Genomic DNA, 10,318 nt, shown 5'->3' with positions numbered 1-10,318 from the left:
ACAGAGCACAGAGAGAGCTGGGGGTGCAAGGCCGGAGAGGAGTCGGTAGAAGACAGAAAGACCACCTACCTGCCTGCGGTGAGTGAGTGAAAGGCCCTCAGAGATAGCTTCATCGCGGGAGATTCCAATAATTCTGAAAGCTTTGGTTTCAACAGCGTGAAGCCGAGCTAGGTGTGAGGCAGGAGCACCGGCCCATAGGGGAGAACAGTATTCCATTGAGCTGCGGATGAAAGCCTTGTATGTGGTGAGGAGCTCAGGTGTGCCGAGGAAGGACTTCGCACGACGGAGGATGCCCAGTCGGCGACTGGCTTTGGAGGCCAGCTTGGAAATGTGGTTTTCCCAAGAAAGATCATGGCAGATAGTGAGACCCAAAATCTTGAGCGACAGAACTTCTTGGAGAGGATTGTTGAGAAAGTAGATGGGAGGGTTGTCCAGTCGATCTTTTCGGAGAGACATAGTAAGAGTGTGAGATTTGTCAGGATTGAAAGACATGTTCCACTTGTTTGACCAGTCTGTGATTTTGTCCAGGTCTTCAGAGAGTGAGGAGGCAGCAGACTGCCGATCTGAGGGAAGAGGAATGGAGCGGCAGAGAGTGGAGTCATCAGCAAAGAGATAGAGAGGATTTTCGAGAGAGTCAGAGAGATCATTGATGAAGACCAGAAAAAGCACGGGGCCCAGAACACTGCCTTGGGGAACTCCAGCCTGAACAGGAAGAGGAGATGAGAGAAACCCATTCAGGGCCACACGTTAACGACGACTAGAGAGGAAGTCCGCCAGCCATGCGTGGAGATTTCCATGGATACCAAAGGAGGAGAGTTTGGTGAGCAGAGCGGGGTGCCAGACCGTGTCGAAGGCACGTGATATGTCGAGGGAGACAGCTCTAATTTCCTGTTTGGCATTGAGGACCTCCATCCATTGTTGAGACAGCAGAAGCAGCATGTCCAGAGTAGAGTGACCTGGTCTGAAACCAAATTGATGATCAGAGATCAAGCCATTGGAGAAGAGGAAAGATTTCATATCCGAAGCAATGATGGATTCCATGACTTTGCTGATAATTGGGAGAAGGCTGATTGGTCTGTAGTTGCTAGGATCTGTTTTTGCACCTTTTTTGTGCAAAGCGGTGATGTTGGCTGATTTCCAAGCAGATGGCAGTTGACCTTGAGCAAAAGAGAGGGTGAAGAGAACAGAGAGAGGGTGAGATAGAGCAGCAGAGCAGGATTTTAGGACCCGTGGGCTGATGCCGTCGGGTCCAGTTGCAGAATCAGAGTCGAGGGTTGACAGAAGCTTTTCCACCTTGTCAGGAGGAAAGGACACGGAGTCCAGGAGCAGCAGGGTACGACTGGGTATGGTGGGTACAGAGAGGGATGGGTTTGGGACACAAGATTTAGAGGCAAACACAGAGTTGAGGCATTCAGCTTTTTCACGTGCGGAGTCAGCTGTGTAGCCGTTTGAGACTTCTGTCTTCCTTCCACCAATCTGTGGCCAGATTCTTACCCCATGGTGTGATCTTCCCATCAAAACCCTTTTGACCAATCACATGCGAAGTGGGCGTGGCCTCAGCCTGCATGGCACGATGTGTGTTGCCGTGCCAGCTGGTGATGTGGCTGGCGGGTGCCCCATTGGCGGTGCCCCGAACTGGCTTCCTGCTTGTTCTTCCTGTCAGTCTTATTGTGGCGGAGGGGGGATTTAGTTAATGTGGGGCTCTAATGGGGCTAACTAATGTATGTGATGTGTTGCCATGAGGGACATATGGGTGATCACAGAGGGGACGACACACCAGGGAATTAGCATAAACCCTAGAACTATTTAACATGCCTCATTCCTCGTAATGGGGACGAAGATACACCTTAATCCGAACAAACCGCCTCAACAGAACTTATGACAGGTGAGGTTCTCTAGCATGATAATCGAAGCATTATACCTAAGCAGATCTACCTGGATCTATATATCCCACTACCCCACCAACATAACACAGGCCACCCCCCCCCCCCCAAACCCCTCCCTGCCCTGGAACCGTAGCACCTTCTAGGTTCACTGCAGGCGCTACCGTTCCAGTCTTAACACTTACTGTCTCACACTTAATTCGCCTATGAAATAAAGCAGGAGGGCTGTGGAAAGTGAGCTGAAACTACCTACCTATGCTCCTTAACATGCTAACGCCTTAACAATCATGCAAATATGTACAATCCTTATAATTGGTCGCTCCTGTGGAGGAAGGGAAACAAACAACATGCAAAACCTAATTTAACCACAATCTTAACCAAACTTGCAAAAACTTCAAAAATTCTAAAAACTCTAATAAACATTTGTACAACCCCTTCCTACAGACCGCGTCCCCCGGTGGATGCCACGAGACTCAACGTTACCTGCGGGGCCATCCCAATGCACCCCAAATTTCCGCGGTCCCTGTCCTGGTGTTACAGGTGAGTGGCATGGTTCGGTGGATTTCGCCCTCATTCACTCAACACAAACCCATAACCACTCATACACATTCCAAAAATCATGAAGGCACAAAATCATCACAACACATATGTCACCCCCCCTGCAGGATCATGGCATTGATGTAATTTCACAGTGTGTGCATTTCTCTACGAGGCAGCGGGGAGGTACCGCACAAGTAAGATGGTGGGGGCGCTTCAGGCTGTGGTGCCTGCAGTCCCAAAAACAAGTCACTTGACAAACAACTTCATCCCCTCCCACCTTCCCCCCTTTACCTCTTGGCCCCGTGACAGTCAAACAGCCCCTTTCCGCCGTTACCCTGCCGGTGGGGGTCTCCACACACCAGTCTCCGTTCCCTCCTGCCTTCTTGCAGCCACACGGGTCACCGGGAGTCTCATTCACCCCAGGGCGCCCAAACAGATCCCACCACCAACGGGCTACAATTTCCAGTCACCCCTGGCTGCCAGGGGTAATTGCCACAGAGGGGGGCCGCAGTCATCGCTCCTCCAGAGCCTGATCTCTACCTGCGGACACGCACACCTTCCCCACCCACAAAATCCCCAAAACACATTTCCTCCCCTACTGCCATTCAATTCTCCAACACGTTTCCAATCAAAAGATGGTACCAAAAATATGTTACAAGAGTTGTCATGGCCTGCCTCCATGTGAAATCCCATTCATATTTCACCAACACATTTCCAAAAGCACATTTCAAAACACTGTCACTCATAACTCAATTTCTAAACTCATGACCACATAAAAACATATCACCTCTCCACAAAAACAAACGCCACCCACAAGACACTGTGTGGTACACATTCCATCCCCCTCAACGGCCATGTCATCACTCTCACCCACCCCCTTTCTCCAAATTACATGTCACCAATTTACAAAGCAAGTCCTGAAGCCTGGGACAGTAGCCATCAAGGCCTTACCTCTATCTTGATGTGCAGGTATTCCGGTTGGTCAGGTCCAAAGTGCCATCCACCCTCAAAATCCCAAAATTTATCCCATTGGGCCTACCAAACTCACCAAATTTCACTTTTATCCCCACTGTACTAGCAGGTATGTGGATCTGCCTCCAATGGTGAACTGTCATGAAACTACTACATTTGGCTACGACAGCTCCGCACCTCAGTTGAAGGCTGCAAGGGTCATCAGGACAAGCCGAGCAGCCGAACCGCCACCATGGCCCAATGGCCCATGAGTGTCCATAAGGGTGCGACCCACCATCCATCCTTCAGCACCCCTGCGAGGAACACGGCTGCACCAGCCCCAGTTGGCCAATGTGGTGACCACGTCCTGCCAACACTACCATATTCACAACCTCAGCCCCGAGGGAGGCGGTCACAGTGTGTGGCATCCACATCACGTCACCTATGCCACCCTTATCCCCCAGTCCACACAACTGCAGCCCCCAGTTCCCACCCACACTTGACCATACCAGGGTCCAGCAGACAGCCATGCTCCACGAGGAGACTCCTCCAGAAGGCATGGTCCACACACCTCGGACACCCATAGCACCACGTTGACCCCCAAACTACCCAACCACATCACCACAACTCCGCGTCCGAAATAATGGCGCAGTCGCCCCCGAAACCAGTTGAAGGCTGTGTCCTGCTAACCTATCAATTTTTATCCCAGCCTCTAACACTTTGGTCTAACACACCTGGATCAATAATGGTGTCACTGCTGTCAGTATCCACCATGACATTTGTTACGGGGTCCTCTGCAATCTCCTGGTCTCGGTAACCCCCGAACCCCGAGAGGAACCCCGGCAGAAAGATATAAATGTTATTCCGTGTCGAAATCAATCACTACTGAAACCATCCATGAAATCCTCAAAGGAAACAATCCAAATCAAGAAGGAAACCACACCAATGGTTATCCAGAAAAGAATATATTAAAAATCACACGGGAATAATACAATACAATACAATACAATAAATATCTTAAGATGGTACCACCTTAAGCTTATCTAGTAACGTAACCCCAACTTACGGCCCTCCCAGGAAATGGAACCGAGCCCTCCGCAATGTCTCTATATCCCTCCAAGGCGAAGTTGATGCGCTCCGGCGATCGTTGAACCAATGTCCGATCAAGAGCAACCGAGGCGTAGACGGCCGAAGCGACACAGAAGTCACGTGGTCCAGCACCCAGCACTCGCGGTCGAAAGGGAAATCTCCAAAGACGCGCGCGTACACATTTGCCGTTCAATCGGTGAACTGCAGGGCAATCTTCAAACGCCGCTTTATTGCACGGCGGTCCCTGGCAAACCACCGGAGGATAAGCCCACCCAACACGACAAAAACCTGTTCCGCTGAAGGTAGCGCGCGGGACGAAATGGCGGACGGCTCTCACTCGAGCCGCGGCCTTGAGGCAAAGATTCTCCGGAATTTCACCCTTGTACCTGGCTTCGCAGGCTTTTCCACAACTCCGGCGATAACACCGATGGCCCGAGATTCCTTGCAAGGACTCAAAGTTCCCTCGCCATGTACGCCCGACCAGGCTAGGTACGGAGCTTTTTCAGCACGCCTTTCCCTCCTCACGACTTCTTCTTCTTCCCTCTTTTCTCTTCCGGGTCATGATCCGATTTCCTGTCTCATTTTTATCACGAGCGCTTTTAACCTTTCAACCACATTAACCATTTCCCTTAAACAACAATACCCATAATACTTAGAACCCACAATAATAATAATAACAGCAATAATAGTAATACGTGCCTAATCCGTAACACTTCCCCCCCTCAAGAAAGAAAGTTTGAACACAGCGAAAACTTTCTTTGCCGGCAAACTCTTTAAACCAACAAAAGTAAACCCACAACCAAATCATCAATTCCCGTGAGCAACAACAATCAATATTTCCCCAGAAATAAAGCAACAATATTTCACACAACCCACAGAGATTTCCAACGTTAATTCCCTCTGGACAAGGCATCAGCAACGACATTGTCCCTGCCCTTTACATGTTCAATTTCCAAGTGGAACCCCTGCAAAGCCAAACTCCATCTCATCAACATCTGATTTTTACTTTTAGTTTCTTTTGAATGAAGGTCAAGGGGTTGATCAAAAATCCAAAGTCAAGCAAATCGATAGCACTTTTCCCAGGAGGCCGAGCTGAGGGCCAGGTTCCATGGTGGTTGGGTGGTGAGGCCTGGACATATTCACTACATGGACGCCTTTAGGAACGTGGAGTTCACGATTAATCTGTGTAGGAAAGTTCACTACATGGACGCCTTTAGGAACGTGGCATTCACGGTTAATCCGTGTAGGAATCTTGGCTCAGCTGCTCCACAGCATTCAGTGCTTCAACTCTTTCTAACTTTCCTAACAATCACGGTTGGACCACTTGTCACAGTAGTCACCTGAATGGCGGTCTCCTTCTCGGCCACCGCTCTGATAATCCTTCCTTTGGGAGCTGCCATAACTCTGGAAGCCTCCATAATAATATCGATTGCGGCCACCACCTCTACTACTCCGTGGTCCTCCTCTGTAGCCCCCTCGACCCCTAGGAAATGCCTTCCCTACTGTGATGGTCCGACCATCCAACTCCTTGCTATTCAGATCCTTTTCTGCAACTCTGGCGTCCTTTGAGTTTTCAAACGTGACAAAGCCAAACCCTGTTGACTTTTGTGTCTCCCTGTCTTTTATCAGCAGCACTTCCAAAAGCGGTCCATATTTGGTGAAGGCAGACTCCAGAGCATCTTCCTTTGTTTTGAAGTTCAGTCCCCCGACAAAGAGCTTGCCAATATTGCCTCCATCCCTGACGTGCGTGTGCCGACACTTAGTTTCAGGGTATTTCCTCTTCTCTTCAGGGCGCTTCCTACTAGGCTTTTCAACAAACATCGGGTTACCAGAAACTTGGCCACCGGCCAAATCATTCCCGATAACAAAAGATACTCCTTCTACAGGAAGAGTGGCTTGTAAACCGACGGTGACTGGTCCTGACACCAAATCGGACTCCAAATGGATGACATGGAGTGGAGCGCTAACACAGCCACCAATCCCCTGCAAACGAACACTATCACCAGTTTCCGTCTCCTCGGACAATGGCAAGATGCCTTCAAGCATTAAAGATTGATGTGCTCCGGTGTCCCTCAATACCCTAACAGGTCTCCGGTTAGTCGAGGCTCCATCCAGTGACACAAACCCTTCTGAAATAAATGGTTGGTAACCCTTTTGAGGGCGATTTCTCACAATGGCCATTGCATTTGGAGTCGTACGAATCGAACTCCGCTCCTGATTTTCCTTTCCCAGAGCATAACAGTGGGACATCAAGTGTCCAGGTTTATGGCAAAAAGCGCAAGTAGGCCCGGAGGAGAACCTCGTGGTCTGCCAAGGCATGGGGGCGGCGGTCTGCCTCGAGCTCCCCGGACGATAGGTCTGTCTTGGACCCGCAGTCTTCTGATTTCTAGAAGTCGTGGTATCAGAGTGGTCCTCATTTTCATCTCGAGGCCGCCCCCATGAATTTTCGTTCTCCGCCCTTGATGTACCATAGCTCCCCTGGCTAGGGCTGGGCGAGAAGTTCGGTTTGTGGAACCCCATCCTGTGTGTTAAGGCATAGTCATCTGCCATGGTTGCTGCCTCATACAGCTTTGGTACTTTCCTTTCCTCCAGATGAACTTTAATGTCCTCGTGGACACACTGTTGGAATTCCTCCACCAGGATCAATTGTCGCAATAGTTTGAAGTCTTTCCCAACCCCTTTTGAATCACACCACCTATCAAACATGGTTTCTTTCATTCTGGCAAACTCCACATGGGTCTCACTCTCCCTCCTCCTGGCATTCCGGAATTTTTGCCGGTAAGCTTCCGGGACCAATTCATCGGCCTTGAGAATGTTTTTCTTCAAAATCTCATAATCTGCACATTGGTCAATCGGTAAAGCCGAATAAATATCTTGAGCTTTACCCACCAGAACACTTTGCACTAATATGGTCCAGGACCCCTCAGGCCAGTTTAGCAGTTGAGCCACCTTCTCAAAGTGTGAATTTTTTTTTGCTACCTCCTTTTCATTGAAGGGTGGAACCAGCCTCACATGTCTGCCAACATCCCAGGTGTTCTGACTAGTTGTCGAACCAGTGGGCATGGATGGTACCTCTCCTTGTTCTCTCATTACATCCAGCTCCTTGAGTCTAATTTCCTGCTGAAGCGCCATTTCACGGTCCCTTAACTCCCTTTCGGCTTTTCTCTCCTCTGCTTTTTTTCTCCTCTAACCTTTCCTGGAGTTATCTTTCAACTCTCCTTTCCTCTGTTTGTTTCTCTTCTCTTCTCTCTTCTGCTTTCCTTTCCTCTGCTTTTAACCTTTCCTCGAGTTCTCGTTCCACTCTCCTTTCCTCTGCTTTTTTGTCTTCTCACCTTTCCTGGAGTTCTCTTTCCTGTTCTGCTCTTTCCTTTTCTGCTTTCCTTTCCTTTGCTTTTTCCCTTTCCTGGCTCTGTAATTGCATCTCCAGTTTCCGGAGCTCCACATTTTCTTGTTCTTCTGGTAACCAGTCCCAGGCTACCTCTTCCCATGTTCCTAATCCCACCATAGATTGTATTGTAGGAGCTATGCTCCAACGTAAATCGAAAGAATGGACGCGACAAAAAGCTGGAATTCATCCGAGTTTCTTTATTGTGTCAAATCAACTCGGGTACTCTGAAAAGCCCGTTTATCGGGCAGCAATATATATACACATTATCCCGGAGCGTTTGCCTGGGAAAGGCGAGAGGGGGCGTGCTCGGGCGTCCTGGACGAGGCCTGGCAAGTCGAGAGCGGGCATGCCCGGGCGTCCCAGACGAGGCCTGGCAAGTCGAGAGCGGGCATGCCCGGGCGCGCCCGGGCGTCCCGGGAAGGGGGCCTGGCAAGTCGAGAGCGGGCATGCCCGTGCGTCCTGGGCGAGCCCGGCATGGTGATCGCTCCGCGTCCTCGGTAGGTGCAAGGCGATTGTGTATACCCAGTGGTAGCCGCTACACACGTCCCCCCAGAATCGACTTGCACCGGCAGGGTCAATTTAAGGGGGGTCCTGATGACCCGCCCGAAGCGACCCCTGGCGGGTCGTGGGGGGGGGGGGGGGTCCGGTGTGGTGGTGGCTGGTCGAGTGGGGGGCACCGTGGACGGGGGGCGGCCTCGGCGCGGCGGAAGGGCCAACCGTGGCGGTTGGTCAATGTCCACGTGCGCCGGCTTGAGGCGGTCCACCGCAATCCGGTCCGACCTGCCGCGGATGTCGATGACGAACGACTTGTCGTCCCGTTGCAGGACCCGGAAGGGCCCGTCGTACGGCGGCCGGAGTGGCCCCCGATGTGCGTCATGACGCACAAAAACGTACTCCGCTGTGCGAAGCGCTGGGGGGACGTAGGACTGGGGGTCACCGTGGTGGGACATTGGCACGGGGGTAAACCGTCGGGCGGTCTCCTGGAAGTCCGAGCGCTGGTGAGCTGCGGACCAGGGACTGGTAGCGTCGGGCACGAATTCGCCCGGGACGCGTAGCGCCTGGCCGTAGACAAGCTCGGCAGTGGACGCCCGGAGGTCCTCCTTGGGGGCCATGCGGAGGCCCAAAAGGACCCACGGCAGCCGGTCGGCCCAACCGCCATCCTGAAGGCCGGCCATGAGCGCGGCCTTCATGGAGCGGTGGAATCTTTCGCACAACCCGTTGGCTTGGGGGTGGTAGGCCGTAGTACGGTGGAGCTTGACCCCCAGGTTGCGGGCGACCGCGCCCCACAGCTCGGAGGTGAACTGCGGTCCGCGGTCCGACGAGATGTCCGCCGGTGCGCCGAAGCGTGCGACCCAGGTGGCGATGAAAGCCTGCACCACGTCGGCGGTGGTGGTGGAGACGAGGGGAATGGCCTCCGGCCACCTGGTGGTCCTGTCCACCATGGTGAGCAGGTGTGTGAAACCCCGTGATGGGGGGAGGGGGCCCACCAGGTCCACGTTGACGTGGTCGAAACGTCGTTCGGGCACGGTGAAAGGTGCCAGCGTGGCCTGGGTGTGTCGGTGGACCTTGGCCTGTTGGCAGGCTGTGCAGGTGCTGGTCCAATCGCGGACGTCCCGTCGAAGGCCGTGCCAGACGAATCGCGCCGACACCAGCTTCTGGGAAGCTTTCCGGCCCGGGTGGGAAAGGCCGTGGAGGGAGGCGAAGATGCGGCGTTGCCAGGTAACGGGCACGATGGGGCGAGGCTGGCCTTGGGAGACGTCGCAGAGCAGGACAGTGTCCGCGAAGGGGATGTTGGCCAGGCGGAGGCCCGTGTCCGCCGCCCGGAGGGCTTGCACCGTGGTGTCGGTGGTTTGGTCCGCTGCCATAAGCGCGAAGTCCACGCCGAGGTGGACCGCGTTCGCGCTGGCCCGAGAAAGACAGTCGGCCACGGCGTTGTCTTTGCCGGCGACGTGCCGGATGTCCGTGGTAAACTCCGACACGGCGGAGAGGTGGCGCTGTTGGCGGGCCGACCACGGCTCCGTGACCTTGGCCATTGCCTAAACCAACGGCTTGTGGTCGACGAACGCCGTGAAGGGTCAGCCCTCCAGGAGGTGGCGGAAATGGCGAACGGCCAGGTGTAGACTGAGGAGCTCACGGTCAAACGTGCTATATTTGAGCTCGTTCGGCCGGAGTTTCCGGCTGAAAAAAGCGAGTGGCTGCCAAACCCCGTTCACCCATTGCTCATGTACGGCGCCCACCGCGTAGTCGGAGGCATCCGTGGTGAGGGCGATGTTAGCGTTGAGCACCGGGTGAGCGAGCAGTGTTGCGTCGGCGAGGGCCCGCTTTGAGCTTTTAAAGGCCGCGTCCATTGCTGCGGACCAGACGACGTCGTGCTTGGCCGGCTTGCCCCGGAGGGCTTCGTAGAGGGGCCGCATGAGTTGAGCAGCGCGGGGCACGAAGCGGTGATAGAAATTCACCATTCCCAGGA

General features: G+C 53.2%; 1 protein-coding gene across 7 annotated transcripts in view; it reads left to right on the top strand.

Moving 5' to 3' along the window:
- LOC137424604 (calmodulin-binding transcription activator 2) overlaps positions 1-10,318 on the top strand; it is an 884,665-nt gene that overhangs the window by 435,171 nt on the left and 439,176 nt on the right. For 4 of the 7 annotated variants that reach the window (XM_078775654.1, XM_078775652.1, XM_078775651.1 and 1 more), the window contains exon 4: positions 2,328-2,423. The exons of the other annotated variants lie outside the window; for them this stretch is intronic. In XM_078775654.1, the coding sequence (XP_078631780.1) occupies positions 2,328-2,423 (96 nt within the window). The remainder of the gene's footprint in view (positions 1-2,327; positions 2,424-10,318) is intronic. 7 annotated transcript variants of the gene reach the window in all.

The sequence above is a fragment of the Myxine glutinosa genome, chromosome 4 (assembly GCF_964187855.1).
Source record: "Myxine glutinosa chromosome 4, kmMyxGlut1.1, whole genome shotgun sequence".
Lineage (NCBI taxonomy): Eukaryota > Metazoa > Chordata > Myxini > Myxiniformes > Myxinidae > Myxine > Myxine glutinosa.
Note: the sequence above shows the minus strand (reverse complement) of the source record. Positions and strands in the feature narration are given on the sequence as shown.